This window comes from Dermochelys coriacea, chromosome 11 (assembly GCF_009764565.3).
Source record: "Dermochelys coriacea isolate rDerCor1 chromosome 11, rDerCor1.pri.v4, whole genome shotgun sequence".
In the NCBI taxonomy this organism is placed as follows: domain Eukaryota; kingdom Metazoa; phylum Chordata; order Testudines; family Dermochelyidae; genus Dermochelys; species Dermochelys coriacea.
Genome location: NC_050078.2, coordinates 41,395,282 through 41,414,143, shown reverse-complemented (window position 1 = coordinate 41,414,143; position 18,862 = coordinate 41,395,282). Strand labels below are relative to the sequence as shown.

Sequence of the window (18,862 nt, the reverse complement as noted above, 5' to 3'; positions counted from 1 at the left end):
GGAGAAGAAATGGACAGCACCAGAAGGGGCAGGGTAAGTAACTACAAAGCAAAACTAGACTCTGTTCTGGTGTATAGGAAGGGTCAATCCCAATGGTTCCGTGCCCAAATAAAGTAATCTGAAAAACAAATCCTCCGCGTTCACGTTCATTCAAAGAGCCTATCGCATATAGATTTTCAAGTTCTCTTGCAGATCTTCACTCTTATCCCAAAACCCCTCAATGCCAAATGGCCAGAAGGTTACAAGAATATCCTGATTCTGGTATGTACAAAGAATGTCATGTGAGGTCTTAAATGAAAGCCAGGGTTACAACGGTCATTAACATAGGTTATGAAAGGCATATACAAATACTAGATAAGGAGTTATGTATGTATACTAAAGATATGCTATTACATTCTGTATTACAGGAGAGGTGGGGAAACATGTTTCCTATGAGACAACAGATGTTGATTCACCTGCCTGTTGGCATGTAAATTCAGCATTGTGAGCTAATACACCAGACATACATTTACATTTGAAGTCAACAATTATAGGAAAGTCATCAGGGAAGAGAACCTTATCTTGAGATACACTTCAAAGGCTGGACACCAAAGGGGAGTGCTTTAAAGGGACTCAGGGACTGGGGTGCACAGATTGTTATGCCTGGCAAAATAAGGGCTGGCATTGCACAGAAGAGAGTGCTTGATGGTGGCGTTACAGAACTGACACCCAGTTAAGCACAAGCAAGTCTCCCTCACACAGAAGACAGGAGGGAAACAAGGTGACTCTCAGTCCTGGGTACCCAGAAATCCATTATATCTACAGCAGTGGTCGCCAACCCGTCGATCGCGATCGACCTGTCGATCCTGGTCTCCCAGTCCATCACAATCTCGGCCGCAGCAGCACAGCGGGGTTGCCTGCCCCTAAGGCCCCACGCCTGCCTGCCGCGGCCCCTGCAATTCCCAGAAGCAGCCAGCGTCCTTGCACTGGGCGGGGGGGGGGGGGGGGAGGGTCTCCATATGCTGCTCGTGCCTGAAAGCACTGCCCCCACAGCTCGCATTGGCCGGGAACATGGGCGGTATCTGCAGAGAGGAGCAGCACGAGGAGCCACATGCCCCCCACCAAGGGCTGTAGAGGTGTGTTGGCCCCTTCCGGGAGAGGGGTAGCCACATGGTACACTACTGGCTGGCAGGGTGGCCTGGCTCGTGATGGGGAGGAGGTGCCGATGTGCCAGAATGGGGTCAGGGCAGACAGGGAGCCTGCCTTAGAACCACTGCACCACCAAGCGGGAGTTGCCCCCCAGCAAGAGCCCAGCAGGAACCCGGCAGATACAGTATTTTGGCACAAACTATATTTTTCTGGAAAACTACAAAGATTATTTGTTTGGTATAAAAGTTCCTTTTAAAATGCATTTTTCTATTTCCTATGTGCAGTTCTTTTTGTCTAACTTTGGAGAAGGCTAGCCATTGTTCAAGAAGGACCAGCGGCGGGGAAAAGAGGAGGTGCTGCATTTTACATCAAGAATCTACACACTTGTTCTGATGTCCAGAAGGAAGCGAGATGCAGACCAGTTGAAAGCCTCTTGGTAAAGATAAAAGGGGTAGGGATAGTAGGGATCTATTACATAATGGTAGAGATCTATTACAGACCACCAAATAAGAACAAGGAGATGGATGAGACATTTCTAGAACCGAAACATTCAAAAACACAAGAACTGGCAGTACTGGGAGAGTTAAATTTTTTCACACCTTTTCGGTGGAGTTCTGGGAGAGAATGTGTTTAAGTACTTAGAAGTCTGAAGGGCACCCAGAGCACCCAGCCAGTGGGTTCCAAAACTCAGAGATGGATGCCAGGCAGAAGGTCTGTGCCCTGAGAGTGTACCTTCAGACCCCTAGATTAGGGCAGTGGCTTGACTCCATTCAGGCTCCAGGAGCTTGAAACATACTAGGGATCCAGAGCAGCAGAGATTTCCCTCACAGTAGTCTTAGTAGGTAGCTTGAAGGAGGCACTGGAATGTGCACCAGTAGGTGACTCTGCAAGCAATCCCACTGAAATGAAGTCAACAGAAGCTTGTCAAAGAGAAGCTAGTGATTAGGTTTGACCTGCTATTGCACTTCATTTTTCTAATGACCATGATTTCACAAGCTCCATATTTCCTATCTGACAGAAACATGCTGTAACTAGACTCACTTTCTATTACCCAAGTTATCCTGAAAAGTCTGAACCTGTTGGTTATAGCTCTTATTTTTGCATCAGCTTTTCTTCATACACTCTACAAAAGGCATCTCTCTTTGAACTAAGAGCCTGGTAAAATAAAAGGCAACACCCATGTACATACTGTGCTGCTTTTCTGAAGTGTGTACCCAGAAGGGCAGTAATTAGAATATGGAAAAGGCTGGTTTGCACTGCTTTCCCAAAAGCAATTCGAAAAAGCTTTAGGATGTCTTGTTGCCAGATATATCATATTCTCATGTTCATAGAAAACTTTATTAGTTATGTTCTGATCACCCAGTCTACATTCACTATGAAAATGAACTACAGATTTTTCTCTATTGATTTAACCCCTTACCCAACTCCCCAAATACATTCACAGTTCTGGGTTTTGGAGTCTCTGTGAAGCAAATCTTAGTAGCTGGGAAGATAAATCTCAGTTCTAAAACCATATGCTGTTGGCATTGTCCAGGTGAATTTCTCATTACAGGCTTTGATAGCACTCTTTGGCCAAACATGGGTGAGCACCCACATTGCTGTCAGACTGTGACTTAGGCCCGGTTACAGCTAAAACTTAGGTTGACTTAGCTACATCGCGCAGGAGTGTGAAAAATTTCAGCCTTGTGCAGTGTAGTTAGGTTGACTGAACCACTGTAGAAACAACTTGATGGAAGAATTTTTCCATCAACCTAGCTACTTTTCTCAAAAGGTGTTGATTTACGATGACAGAAACACCCCTTCCGTCCTATAGATGATACTTCTAAGACTTTTCTCAAATATTGGCAGTTTGTGCCCCTTATAATTGTTAACTCTGCAGCAAATAGTCCCTTCTGAATAGCTTATTGGCAACTATATATACTGTTGCCAAAGTCAAGTCAACAACACGACTCCAGTGTTAAAAACATCATGGCCCTCAGTTAAGTGCAGATTAGAGGACAAAAAGGGTTACTATCAAAAATTCAAATAATAAGTTTATAGAGTTTTAATAAGAAAATTCTTCTTTCTAATGCAGTAAAAACTTTTCCTTAAATCCTGAGCCTAATCAAAAAGGAAATGTGCAATTAGATAAGTTGCGCAAAAAGATCAGTTTATTTGAATAAACTGAAAACGCAGATAGTCACCTCACTTGGAAGAGGACCAATCTGTTATAATGTTTTATAGTAGTAGAGAGCATAGTTCAAAAGGAGTTGCATGTTTATTCAGAATACCCTAACAGCCTCTTTGGTTTAACTCCATACATATGTACAGAGTAATATCAAGGAGGTAAACTGAAATTCATGAGATATTCATAAAGAGATACAGATCTGCCTCTTTCTCCACATGTGGACTGGACAGGTGAAAACTGCCATACGGTATTATATATTACGGTGAGTAGGAACGCACAAACTGGATGGAGTTCAAGGTTTTTCAAGGTCTCAGAACAACTTATTTGTTCACAAAACTAACTGAAGATGAGAGTTTAAGCCTATGAAATTAAAAATCATTTCCTCACACACACACACACACACACACACACACACACACGGTTTTCTCCCCTGCTTTCTCCTTTCCAGTCTGATTTAAACAGACCAGGAGGAAAACAATGCTGGAGCTCAAGTACAACTTTTGAAACCCTGATATTGTTGTAGACTGAAAGTTAGGCCATATGAGTTCTTCCATTTCTAGTTATTAGAACTCAGTTGGATCTCAGCTGACAATAGCTAATGTTTCCCTGCTACATGTCGCAGGGAAAAAATGTGAAAAGAAAAAATACTGATTGCTAATCACTGTTCTGAGACATCACAGTCACAATCAACAAAAGTCTCAGTCTCACCAAGTATAGTTTGTGCAGATGAAAATGAAATTTAGGCTTATGCAGTTATCCTATGTGCTCAGAATCCATCCAGTATTACTCTCTGGTATGTATGAAAAAAGGATTTATTTCTGACAGTTTCAAATGAGTGCATTATGTCACCTTCACCTAGGACCTGGCTCCCATAAACGGAGACTAAGGCTCACACCAAGTTAATATGGAAAAGTTTATAAGTGGGAGAACAGTAAGCAGTTTTCATCATGTTTCACTGTAGAAAACAAAGGCCCGAGATGCAACCAGTAGGTTTAACGGTTACAAAATTTTAGCACCATGTATGGTAGAACAGGGAAATAAAGTTATAACAGTGGTCCTTTATCAACAATGGTAAAAAACAAACAGCTATGAACACTGAACCAAGAAAGCTTCACACATGTCAACAACAGACTTGCTATCAGCAACACCTGGTTGCCTGGTTTGGGTGTGCCCTGAATAAACATGCATTTTCTTTTGAACTTCAACCTGTGCTTATGTAAACATCGCTTACATTCAAGCACACTGCTTTGTAAGTGTGGTGAGACATTCAGAAGTTTCTTTCGGTTTTGTTTTGCTGTGCATTTAAAAGATGTACCTTGTGGACCTGATTTTCAGAAGTATTGAGCACCCAAAACTCTACAGGAGTTCAGCATTTCTGATAAAAATCAGGCTCCAACTCTTCATCAGCAGTTCAGCTATTTACACAGTTATTATCCATTTGGCACTCAAGTCCCATGCAATGTAGAATGTTCTTTAGACTTGAGTCAGCAGATGAAGTTATAGAAAAGGTGGTTCATGCTTACTCTGTCTTGGTATATACTGGTATCTCAAAGATTCCTCATTTCCTTGAAAGAGGGATGCAAGAGCATAAAGAAGTATACAAGTATAGCTTAGACAGTGGCATTGGAACAATTTTTATAGTGGGGATACTGAAAGCCATTGAACAAAACTGTAAACCCTGTGTATGATGGAAACCACTTCAAGCCAGGGGATGCTTCCACAACCCCAGCATCCCTAGTTGTATCTCCCCTGATCTTAGATGTTGCTGAGGAGCTTATTACTGACTGTAAAATACAGGCTGCAGGTTCTGTATAGTATATTAAAACAGGGCTTCTAAGGCACTTTTGCATGGTGTGTACTACAACCAGAGAGAGCATCTTATGGAGCATCTCTCATTCTTGATCCTAGGAACCTCCACCCTTCCCAATCATAATATCCCTATAGAAACTATAGCAATTGCTTATATGGGAAAGTAATATTAGGAAAGTGTACTTTTTAGCTGTGATTTAGCAGTTGGAAACAAGGAAGAGAGCCAACATCATGCACAGAGCCAGCTCTGCACGGACCACATCAGCAAAGTGCTTTGTGAACCACAATTTGAGAACCACTGCTTTAAGGTTTTACTAAGATTCCTGAGCGTTGTACAGTATAGTCTTTTTCCATATATTTTACAACAGAATACTTCTGAGTTGCTCATTAAAATAAAATGGCTCAATTGGACTCGTTTGCAAAGCAAGAATACCTGTATGCACCCTCTAAGTAGTAGTAGGCACATATTGTTCTCATTTCTTAGATACAAGGGGATGTTCCATCTTATCACAAGTACCACACATCCTATGCTAAAGGTGCAGAAGGGCTCTGAGCACAACACACAAGTTAAGATATCTGAGGCTCCATTATTTTTAAGTGTTTATAAACTTTTTAGGGGTGATAAAGGTTAAAGAGAACAGTCATTTAAAAAAGTAACAGATACAATCCACCAAGATAGTATTTTAAACAAATCTTTTTTTTCCTAGGCTGGATTCTTATGTGGCTATGTCTGAAACTAATTGCAATTATTTCATTTCTTAGAAATAAATATATGTATTACTCATGAATTTCCCATATCATTTTGTACAACTTGATTCTTTCAAAATGTCCCCAAGTATATTTGCATCTTAATACCCCAAGTCTTAGCAAGCATACTACCATAAGATGGTAACTTTATATCAACATATATTTCAGTTAAAAAGTTAAATGCAGTCTGTCCATTTGGTGTGGATCATTTTCGCTTGCTTGTTTTTTTTGGAGTTCATCGACCTACTAGCCGCCTTTCCTTTAGCCTAGTTTTATTCCTCTCCATCTCACCTTCCCAAACCACGTTGTTTCTACCAGTCTTGGGATAGAGATGTTTTTTGATTTGAAATGTAAAAAAACAAAAACACAAAAAACAAAAAAAACCACACCACACAGTGCCACAGAATGGATTTTAAAAAACAATTATTCTACAGTGGATCTGGCTATTTCTATGAGCAATTTGCCAGATAACAGTTTAGCAAAGAATGACAGTCACATTTGGAGTGAAGCTTTGCCTAGTTTAACAAAAGAAAATTGGACTGGCACACACGGTGGCTGATGAAAGATTTACTTCTATAAAAACACCAGGCATCTAATCAATATACTGATTTGGGAACTGTTCTGTTTTATTTTGCGAGATGGAGAAACCAGACAGCAATAAATTACATCTGGAAACCAATCTCCTATGTAATTAGCATCACATGGAATACCATTTGTGGGAAGTCAGTCTACCTGCCCTGTTTCTGAATGGCAAGTTATCTGCCTTATTTAAAAATCAAGGTTAGTTGTATTTTAAAAACATATGCATTGCATGCAGCATTTTAATCTGCTCAGCTATTTCTATGATAAAAATTTTGTGCAAATCACTTAATTACACTTTCCCCACATTTCCCCTCTCTCTAAAATGAATTAACACCCACCATTGCAACTTGCTTTGAGATCATCAGATGAAAAATGCTATACCAGTTGTTTTTTTAAGACTGATTACCACCAAAACAGGTTTCTAACAAACTTTAGATAATATGACTTTTTTCCCCACTTTGATAACCCCATTATGCAAATTTACAATGGCTCCAACCTATTACAAATTCAGTCCATCAAATGAGCCAGGTCAGAACCAACTTTACCGTAAGCATCTACTGAAATAACTATTTAAAACTTAGACTGTTTCTCATACCTCCCGTGCAAGGAAAGAGGCTTTTCTCTGCCTGGGCATCATGATTGGAAGAAAGGGGTGAATTAGGGCTTGTCTGCATACAAAAACTGTACCACTTACCCTCCCAAGAGTGTTTCAGAGTAGCAGCCGTGTTAGTCTGTATTCGCAAAAAGAAAAGGAGTACTTGTGGCACCTTAGAGACTAACGAATTTATTAGAGCATAAGCTTTCGTGAGCTACAGCTCACTTCATCGGATGGGTGCAGATACATCTGAATAAAGGTGTATAGAGATTATTCCTATAGCAAAGTGGGAAAAGCTGTACTGATATAAGGCCACCTTAATATCAATCAATATAAACTCCATCCACACTAGCAGTTGCACTTATTTAATTTCAGTACCAAAAAAAAAAATCCCTGCTAACCATAATAGTTAAATTGTTTTTAAAAAAAATTAAGCATGGCAAAGGACTAATTCTTCCTAACAAAAACCTGACATGCAATTGGAACAATGTAGAAATTCCTGCAATCTCCAAGATTACTGCTACATACCAGCCACTTTGTTTCATCACCAATCTGTGTCTTCATTCCAAGCCCCAATACACTGTTATTCCCTCTGCAGAGACCAGTCTAAAAGCTTCTTCCTCAGCATACTTACGAGAGGGGAACTGAAATTGTGAGCGGAAGATTTCTCTAGATATAAAAAGGAAGTTTTAAGACTCCTGTCTCTAGAATATTAGAAAAAAGAAAAGGAGTACTTGTGGCACCTTAGAGACTAACAAATTTATTAGAGCATAAGCTTTCGTGAGCTACAGCTCACTTCATCGGATGCATAGAATATTAGACTATACAATGCTCTTTCAAATGCTACTGTGCAAATGCAAATCTAAATGGCATGTTTGTCCCAAATTCTGCTCCTTTGAAAACAACACCGCACACAGCATTGTGGGCCCTGTTTTATGCACAAGGCATGCTTCTGAAGGCACTTTCTTACACCTCTTCATCTTGACACACACATGCTCTCTCTCCCCCTCCCTCCCTCCCCTTCCTCAGCTGACTGGGTCACAGTTTCACTCTAAAAAGCAGTACAAATCTTTTTGTGCCAGTCAATGAGATTAATGCTGCAACTGGTGCTTGTGAAGCTATTTGCCAGCTGAAGCTTTCAGCGTTCTGATTCTACACAGAGCCTCAATTCTTAGCTCCAAGAATCATTTCTGTACAGACTGGAATTGGAGCAACACACACACACATAGCAAGTATGCCACAGCCAACATCATCACCCCTTTGGTTTCAGTTTTCATTTGAACAATGAGAGCTGGGGGACAGACTCTTCTTCAGTTCTTCCCTCCTCAGACTTTTGCTGGCAAGTCATGCTCTTCAGATAAACTTTACCCCATCCCACTGACAATCTAGCATACTCAGTCTGGAAGGTACCAGATGTTTTACTTGTTATTAAAATGGATGTGTTAAGTATTATGACCCCTTTGGACAAAAGAATGATTCATCAATAGCTTCATTAAAGACATGAGGTTTACAGTTTAAGTAGGTGGCATGATTGTGTTGTATGTGTCTGACTACATGGCAGAGGTCTGCCCATCTGTCTGTGCATGTCTACATCAGCCTAGTCTGGAAGAAAGGAGCAGAACAGCTGTGTTACTGTTCAGCCCTTTCTTTTTCCCCCAATAACTTTTATGCATAGTTCTTGGACTGGATTTAAGTTCAATGATTTTTATAACTCACTACCTTTGCTCAAGGACAAAATGAACATTTGACAAAAGAATTCTTTTCCTTCTGTCCTCAACCCGTACATTCCAATATTAATTTAAATTGAACAAGGACAACTGCTTTCTCCCTCTTTCCCCAATTGAAGGTCTGCCCTTGTTTGCACTTTCTATGTACAATTTTTGTTCCATTTGCACTGGCCTACCCTCACCTTCAGCCTGGGAGTATGCAAGGTTAGTTTTTAGATCCGATTCCTTTCCTATTTCTGAGACACTTAATACTGTACTCTGATCACATCAGAATTGACTAAGCTAGCCATATATGATGTTCAGAAGGTTGATTTATATACTGTAATATGTAATAAAAACTGTCTTGAATACTGGACTATAATCACAAATTAACCCCTTTCAGAAAGGGTGAATGCAATAAAAGGGAAGAGTAGGAACTTAAAGCAATTTTGGTAAAAAGAACAGTTATATTTAGGCTTGGCTGAATTCAATGTTTATAATTTTAAACAGCTAAATCTTAAAAATAAATATTGACTTGTTTTGTTATCTGTTTAAATTCTCCCAGTTATAGGAAATTGCAGAGGAGGTCAATGACAGCAGACACAGAGATTCAAAAATGTAAAGCTTTATAACTGTTAAAATACAAAGTGTCAGCATCCCGTGTCAAGATGTGCAAATTAAATATCCTTCAATCAAACTCAAATTAGTTCTCAAGCAACATTTTTTTCCCCACTTTGCCTATCTGTACATTTCAATTACCCTCAATGGAAAAATTGTGTGTTGGTTTGGTGTATGCGGTGAAATCGACGTTTATCGACATTCACTAATAAAAATCTAATCCTTCCAAGCCTAGTTATATTATAAAATTATTCTTGCAAAGGCTACCACATCCATGTTTTCCACACACAGTAATATCTCAGCTTGCAGAACATTGTTAAAAGAAAAAGTCTCTAAGGTTCCACAAGTACTCTAACAAATTTATTAGAGCATAAGCTTTTGTGAGCTACAGCTCACTTCATCAGATGCTATTAGTTATTGTTCCAAACGTAATGTTATTGTTCCAACCTAATGAGAGACTAATAGAGCTTCCAAGGATTTCTAATAGAGCTGCCTGAGACTTTTTGAAATCAGAAAGATAGAGGCTATCAACCCATACTGCTTCTTAGCTCATCATCGCTGCCATCTGCACATATCCTCTTTTCAAGAGTCAAGGCCAGATTCAACCCCCCATATAAGCTACTGAAACTCCATCGAAGAAAATGAAATGGCATGGGCTCACATTAGGACTGTATTTGGCCCTCAGCCTCAACATACTTAAAGATGAAAATCTATTAAACCAAGCAGAGTGATTGGTTGTGTGCATCTTCCAATAGTTAAAAAAAAGTTTCACAACCTTTAATTGCAGCTGCTGGTCTAACTTGTTTTTTGAAAGTTGGAGACTGAATTTGAGGCTATTTATCATAATTATGCACACTGGGCGAAATCCTACAGTCCTTCCTTAGGGCAAAACTCCCCCTGAAGTCAAAGGAACAAAGCAATGAATTGTTCTTTTGTTTGGTCCTAATATTTAACAACGCTGTTTTAAAAGACATTGTTCTAAAGAAATATGTCACCCTGTTCTCTTGCTTAGTTAGATTGGGTACAGTCTGAGGCCTTGCCTACACTTAAAAGTTTTACTGCTTTAACTTTACTCACACAGTTGAAGCAGCAATATCCCTCTAGTGTAGATGCAGTTTTACCCGCATAAGACTGTTCATACCTGCGCATCCAATTCCAATTCAGCAAAGCAAAATAAGCTCATGAATGGGTTGCTTATTCCAAGATTCCAATTTTACATTGTTTAAACATTCTCCACTGTAAAATGACAAGTCCTACAACTCATTGTACAGTAGGTGCATGTGTTTGCAGAAATACATTGTTGCAGCATTATCCTCCTCAATCTTTTGACATAATTCAGCCTCCCTTTTGCCTTGAGGCTCTCAAGATGCTCTAGGCTTCCATGGCTCTCTCAAGTGGACAAAGTTGTGCCAATTAGAGAATCAGTTTTAAAACTAAAAATTAAACTTTTAAACTTAAATATCTAGAGATGTGATTCTAAACCATTTTGGTAATAGCCTTGTGTGAACACTTATTTTTGGTTTAATAATTGCTTGTTTCAATTTAAATTAAACCAGTTCCTGGTCAAGTTAAACTAAACTAAACTGAACTAAGCTCGATTCAAACAAAAATAAGAGCGTCCACACAGCCTTTTGTTCCAGATTAACTATATAACTTTTTTTTTTAAGTCACATCTTTGTAAAACCACGGCAACTTTTTAGTTTAGATTAGCTCAGAGACCCCATTTGCTCCCAGTTCTCCTCCTACATCTCTGACCACTCGATCAACCTCTTCTGTAGTGGGTGATGATCCTCCACCCATCACTCTCTTCATGTCAATGTCTTTCAGAGTTCTGTCCTTGAACTCCGAAATCTCTCCTCCTCCATCTGTTGTAATAGGAATGGGAGTCAATAGTGACCCCTTTCTCATGATAGGATTTGTAACGTTTTTTAACCCATGTCAAGAGACTGGGCCAGGTAATGAGAACAGTGGTAAGAGACTGCTTTCTATGTGTGGCACACTTATTACAGCATATAGTTTCTTATCAACTGTCTCTTGAGATGAGCCACAACTAACTCAAACACAGAGGAAAAAAAACCTGAGCTCTTTATCTTTCCTTGCAAAACCTCCCTTTCTCCTCTACTAGTGAAAATTCCATAATTCTCCCCGTCACTTATGCTAACAAACCAAATCGCCTTCAGTTCCCTCTTTCTCCCATCACATTGATATCAATGATCTGATCACTTTTCCTTCTGTATCCTCTCCAAAATCTCTCCTTTCTTCTCCATTGTTAACACAAACCCATTCCCAAGCCGTAATGCCCTCACACCTCAACTTCCACACCCTATTTCTTCTCTCCAGCCTCTCTGACACTCATCTTGCCTCCTCTAATCTGTCTAATCTGCAGCTACAAACTGACCTACTGTCACACAAAGGCGGAGAGGAATCCTCTGGATTAGGTTAGCCAAGTATGGGATGTAGAGAGAGAACAGGTGTATGCTTACACTACAAGCACTGCTGCAGCTACACCACAGTAGCATAGACACTACAGCGACAGAATGGGTTTTTCAACCACTGTAGTAAATCCATCACCTCTAGAGGTAGGTAGGTCAATGGAAGAATTCTTCTATTGACCCAGCAGTGTCTACACTGGGACTTAGGTCATCTTAACTATGTCTCTCAGGGGATTGGATTTTTTATGCCCCATAGCAACATAGCTAGATGGACTTAAGTTTTATGTGTAGGAGGGGGCAAAAGCTTCCAATTGTCCCAGGGGTGCTCAGCCCTAGGCCCTGTCACCACTCCACCAAAACCCAACCCTCGGCCTGCCTCTTCTCGCCCCTGCTTGCCCCTACCCCACTTCCGCACCCCATCCCTACTCCTCCCAGCACCACCTATACACTGTGGAACAGCTGATCGTGGTTGGTTGGTGGGAGATGCTAGGTGTGTGGGAGAGGGAGCTTGGCTGCCAGTGGATGCTAAGCACCCACTCATTTTTTCCCCACCTGGAGCACCCACAGAGTCAGCATCTATGGGCACAAGGACAAAATCTCAAAGGATCAGAGAAAATGGATCACCCACCAAAGACACTGGAAGAACAGTCAGAGCAGTAGGAGAATCAAGAGAGCATAGAGTCTACTCTAAGGGCAAAATTTTCAAAATCACTGACATGACCAGGGATCTTAAGTGATATTTTCCAAAGTGATATAGCATGAAGAGCCAGATTAACAAAAGTATTTATGTGCCTAAAGACTGGGGCCTGATTTAAAAAAAAAAAAAACAAAACAAAAACTTATTTTGACATAGTTACAGCACTCAGTGTGAAAAATCCATGGACCTACCTACCGTCACTCGACACTGGCAGAAAAACCATTTCCATCAGTATAGACTGTGTCTATACCGTTGGGTTACGGCAGCATAACTACAGTGCCGTAGCTATGCCACTGTAGTGCCCATGGTGAACACATGACCTCAGATTGGTAGTGGTATTTTAAAAAGGTGCCTAAGTGAGTTAGGTTCCTAACCTCCATTGATTTCAGAGATCTGGACTTTGCTCTCCATCCAGACAGCTAAACCTTCATCTAGGTCCTCAACATCTTGCATCTTGACTTCTGCCTTGACAAAATGTTATCCCTTTAAATCTATTCAAAATACTAATTTCACTGGGGCTACTCATGCATGTAAAGTTATGCACAGACTTAAATGCTCATACGATTAGCAGTCTAATTCACAACATTCAGGCTGACATTCTTTTAATCTCTGTGACTTGGCAAAAAACTAAATCAAAAGTAACTCCATGGCAGTCAACATGAATTATAACATTTTACTCTATCTACAAATATCATTATGACGTAGATATAAATGTTTTATAATTATAAATATTTGTTTAAATTATCATTTGACTCTAGGAATATATTATCCATTGCATCCTGTGAATGAGGAAAAGGATGATCAAAAGCAAATGCTGTGCTTTATTAAAGGCAACTGCTGTTAGCCCTTTATCCGAGTTACACTTCTTCAGACTTCTCCAAACCTCACCCTACTGATGATTTTAACAATTCTCACTGACTCAAACACTACCAGTAGGGAAATGAAAATCTATCTACTTAAAAATCTCATCAGATAAGGGGCAGGAGGAGGAAGAGATTAAGGAAATGTAACAGAGATAACTGTGGTTGCCTTTAATTAAATGTAGTTTGCTTTTATCACCCTCTTCATCATTCACAGGCTGAAATGGGTAATATATTCCTAGATTCAAATGATGATGCCTGAGGCTTCTTTATTTGCTGCTTGGTTGTTGTTGGGTTGTTTGTGGTTTATTGGGGGTTTTGTTTTGTTTTTTTGGCTAAAGATCCAATTACATGGTATGAGACAAATGTATCCAGTTTTGATTTTATAAGATTTTTCAGTTTAGAATGAGGGCCCATGCCAGAAGAGGTCATGGCTGTGTATAAAACGATCTTTACAAAAGAGCTGGAAAACATGCTGAAAAGGAGAAACATAGCTGGGGATTCACAGTTATTCCACCATCGCCTTATTCTCAGCTGTGACAGTGAAAAGAATAATTTTTAACCAACACGTGGGCTCCATTTCTGTTAACTCCTCTCCCACTGGTTGGCCTATCTCCCTGGAATACCTGGACAGTAGACACAGCTTGTCCTGCCTATAATCAGTCATGTTTGGCATAGCTTCCACTAGGATCAGTACTCAAATAGGAATTATGAAAATGGGTGCTATTAATTTTGCAAATATAAGATCAAGTCTGGAAGTTTTCGTTTAGAATTTCTCGGGTTTTTTTCCAGCACAACCTCCATCAACTTCAATTAGATTTTTGAATAAGTAAGAGCTGAGTAAAAACAGGTTCAGATTCTGATGTCAGTTACATCATCGGTTACATCAGAAATTGGACCTGAATAAAGAGTTCAGGATTTGACCCATAAACAAAACACTTTTCCTGCCCCAGAGAGTTTAAAAAATGTAAAACCTCTGGAAGGCAATAATCATCATTAGGATGGATAGATACCCTTCCAAGATAATCTGGTCTCCGTTACTGTCTGAGTCCCACACTATCTTTCACCTATTTAGCCTCACAACAGCCCTGTGAGGTAGGAAAGTGCTATATTCTCATTTTAACAGATTTGCTCATGGTCACACAAGAAATCTGCAGCTAAGCAGGGAACAGAACCCAGGCTTCCCAAGTTCCAGGCTAGTACTCTAATCACTGGACCATCCTTCCTTACCCTCTTTTGGGAGAGTCAGATTGAAAGGAAAAAGTGGTCAAAACGTCTTTGCATACCCAAAGTACCTAGCAGCCTCTGAATGTAGCTACTGTAGTTTGGTTTGTCTTTTTAGAATTTTGTTTTTTTCCCTTTCCATGAAAGTTTAGATCCAGAAAGCCATGTCAAAGTTGAAAGAATCTATGGGTTTTCTGCATCCACAGATTTGGATTGCTCTCAGGTACGGAGAAGGCAATTTCACGCTAATAATCTTTAAGAACAGGTTTCAGAGTAGCAGCCATGTTAGTCTGTATTCGCAAAAAGAAAAAGGAGTACTTGTGGCACCTTGGAGACTAACTAACAAATTTATTTGAGCATAAGCTTTCGTGAGCTACAGCTCACTTCACGAAAGCTTATGCTCAAATAAATTTGTTAGTCTCCAAGGTGCCACAATTTTTAAGAAGTTTCAGTTAAATTTCACAGACTCAGAGTATTGTGACTGTCCTCCGAAGGATTATTAGCGACCCATGAATGACTGCAATTGTCCCTGCACGTTCTGATACACTTACTAGTAGCATTGACAGTTTTTCTAATAAACTTAAGATAATTCTTTTATTGAGGAAAAAGTAAAATGAGACATGCTTTCAAGAATCACATGCATAAGCTGTTACATAGGACCATGATGTATGATTCAAAGGCAATTTTTTGGGTTTAGATTTTCATTCTTTAGCATTGGAGAAGTTTATGTCCTCAATAACTACAGAATTCTTATAGCTCTGGATTTAAACCCATGCAACCTCCCTGAAATCAATGAAATTGTATAGGGCACAAGTCAGAATGTGGCCCTGGAAGTTTTAAGTAAGGTTATCAGGTAACTTTCTTGCTGGCGTCACTTCTTCTCTTATGCACTATGGATTCTCTTTGGACTCCATGCTCTTCTTTTTGAATTAAAATAAAATATTAGTTTTGATCTTTCATAAATTCTCATATAGTATGGTATCGCCCATAGATTCATAGATACTAAGGTCAGAAGGGACCATTCTGATCATCTAGTCCGACCTCCTGCACAGCGCAGGCCACAGAATCTCATAGATAACACATACAGCAAAATCTGCAAGTGTGTTCAGATTTATAGAGACAAGGTGGGTGAAGTAATATTTTTTATTGGACCAATTTCACACAGGACCAAACACTTCTGCATTCAGTTACTGCCATGGGTCTCCCTAAAGCCATATAAAGGAACATTTTATTTTGCCCCTGGGTCATCCATGAAGAAGGCCTTTATCATCATGATTACGTTGGAAACACCTGATTTATTTGCCCAGCCCTTCCTGAAGGAGCTCACAGCTGTAGTGTGAAACAGGTTCAGTCTTGAACACCAGTGATTCTATTGCAGAAATACACACATATCATCACTTTGGATTGCTTTTGATCCAGTCATCATGTAAGTCAGCCAGAACCTAGGAAGATTATTTTAACTCAAAAATTCAATTCACATTTTATCAGAAACGGCCTACTTCATCCTCAGGACAACGTCTAGATTAATTCCTACATCAGCAAAGAGATAAAAAGCACGGATCAGCATTTTGTGATTATGCAGCAAGAGTACAGCTTGTCCGTACAGTTATAATAGAATGATCTGCACCACTGCGAACAGATTTAAAAATCAACAGTAAATACTGACAATGTAAAACTAAAGATTTACTAATATGCACCAGTTTCTTCATTTGCTTCAGTCTGCTTTTCCCTAAGAGGAGTACACTTGCTTTCCTGAGCGCTTCATTCTGACGCCACTGCTGCTGGCTTGAGTTAAGAACACTGAAGTCCTTTGGGGGCAAGGTCCTTTTGTTGTCATAGGCCCCTTCGGAATTCTTTGTTCGCAGTGACCAAGAATGCAAGGTCAGTGAGAGCCTGTGGAAAACACGTCTCTCTGCAGTATTGCTGTTCCCCCTAAGAAACCTCTTTAGTTTTAAATCATTATGACATGAAAAAAAAAGCGTGAGGTTTTCAACTAGGCATTTGTGAGGGAGCTCGCCCTTGACCGCTGCACGAGTGCGCACCAGCACAGAGATTTTGCTTTGCCCCTTGTTTTTTAAACAATCAAGCTCAGCTCAGACATTTTGAGTTAAACCAATGAGAATATACACTAGGTCCTGTCGGCGGCAACGCGGTTTCCCCTGCTCTGAAAAGCATCTGGTGTCCTCATCGACACAACTTTTGCTAACAGGTGGTTGTTCCGCCCTTGCGGCGGGGCGGGTGGGGGGGGGGGGTCTCTTTTTCGTGCCCTGCAGTCAGGAGCCCGTGCAAGTCCGCACCCAAAGAGCCGCACGCACCTTGCGGAGAACTCGTAACACGCACGACACGGGGAGTCCCGTCCCTACCGCAGCGGCGCCGCCAGCTACCCACCCCCCGACCAGCGCTGCTGCCCGGGCGCGCCCCAGCTGCATCAGTAACCGCTGGCTTCGGCCGGGCCCAGGCAGCGGCCAACGCACCCCTGAAACCAAGCGCCCAGGACGGAGGGAGGACGGGAGGGAGGGGACGCGCCGCAGCGCCGCTAACCCGCTCCCACCTGCGGCGCTCGCCCGCAGAGCGCCCGCGCCCAGCGCCCAGCTCCACGCAGCTCAGCCCGGGAGCAGGCGGCGCAGTTTGAAACCTGCCCGGTCGCCCCGGACAGATGCCAGGGTCCCCCGCAGGCGGCGGAGAGCGGCTCCCGGCCGGGGCTGGGCGCAGCCAGCAGTGGCAGCGGGCCAGGGCTCGGCAGCCTGACGGCGCCCTTGGCTCCTTTCTTCCCGCTGCTCCAGGAGCCTGCCCGGGGCGGGGCGGGGCGGGGCGGGGCGGGGGGCCCCGCGCCGCGCTCCAGCGGGAAAGTTTCTGTGCGGAGGGGAAGGGGGAAGTTCCCGGGACCCATGGAAGGGCGGCGGGGGGCCACTTACAGCCTCTTGTCCTGCGGCTGCAGCTGCCAGTGCATGGCCAGGGAGAAGCCGAACAGGCTGCCCGGCTCCCCTTTCCGCAGGATCACATTGTCGGTGTCCAGGTTGAAGGCGGAGGCGAGGCAGGGGAAGAGGGACAGGTAGAGGAGCGTCTTCCCGGGGGCCATCTGCTCTTACGGCTCCGGCCGGGGACCGAGGAGGGAGCGAAGACCTGCTGCTGCCCTGTGCCCTTCAGCAGACCGCGACTGGCGCTCCCCAGCCGCTCCCCTCGCCGCCACACGCTGAATGAGCCCGTTGTTCTCCTGAGACTCCCAGGCTTTGCACTAAGTGACGGAGAGAGGCGAGCCCCGCCTCCCCAGCCACGCCGGGCCCCGGCCCTGCAGCCCTCCGCCTCTCCTAGCCCTGCCCTGCCTTTCTGGCCCTGCCAATCGCCCAGCCCCGGAGCAGCACCACGAGGCTCTTCCAGCCCGGTTACTATAAGTAACCGCTGCAACCGTCCAGGATTTAGAGCCTATCCCAGCCAATGCTTATCCGGATGGGGTCTTTTAGTCCCTGTTGCAAAGCGCGCACGCACAAACTCTACAGAACCGAAGTCTTCTCTCAACTGTCTTCGGGGCGCTGTAGCCTCAAACCTCCATAATACCTGAAGAGATCTGAGATTACCTTACTCCTAATCTATAATTGTTAATAAATAGTCTGTCATTTGATCTCACGCAAATCACATTGCAAAACAGCTGCAGGGATGTTTTGTAATGTACATAACCTCCTGGAAGGGTAAAGAGAGTCAGCAGTGATTCTTACTTTGTTTGAGGTTGACTTTTGTTACTGCATCCTGCATTCATTTTCTTTTCCTAACGTACAGTTTTTAAAAACCCTACAAAAATCAGTAACGGCATAGCACCGTAGTATGTATTCTCTGAAAAGCAGGGGCAGGCCAAATTTTAGCTACAAAGACCAAACAGCCGTGAATCAGGAGTGATGATGTCTGTGCTCCCATAGCATGGGTTTGTCTAGGTCTTTCATCAAAATGCAAGTTTCATTGTGATCCAGATGTTCTTACAACATGATGACGGCTTGTGATTAGAATCTACTAGATCTGAAGCTGACATGTTCAATTTAGTCAAGTCAGTTCTGTACATGACTGGTTTGAATGGGCTTGTATTTTTTCTCCTAAACCTTTTGCCAAACCCCTATGACAACACTGCTGTGGTGGAATTATTTTGGGTGCTAGTATATGAGCAATTGAGTCTGCTTGAAATGCCATTCAGGTAGATTTTTAAAAATATATTTCACCAAGGTCCTCATAATATATTTACATATTTTCTTATGATCATTGATACTACAAATATTTTTTTAAAGAGAAAAGAAATCCATCTGCTACTGTT

The 18,862-nt window shown here is 41.9% G+C and overlaps 1 protein-coding gene across 3 annotated transcripts in view; it reads right to left on the bottom strand.

Moving 5' to 3' along the window:
* ITGA6 (integrin subunit alpha 6) overlaps positions 1-17,925 on the bottom strand; it is a 63,637-nt gene extending 45,712 nt beyond the window's left edge. For 2 of the 3 annotated variants that reach the window (XM_038422408.2, XM_038422409.2), the window contains exon 1: positions 17,481-17,925. In XM_038422408.2, coding sequence (XP_038278336.1) covers positions 17,481-17,644 — 164 coding nt within the window. In that variant the 5' untranslated portion in view covers positions 17,645-17,925. The remainder of the gene's footprint in view (positions 1-17,480) is intronic. The other variant, XM_043505290.1, reaches the window with a different exon arrangement.
* Between the last annotated feature and the right edge of the window lie 937 nt (positions 17,926-18,862).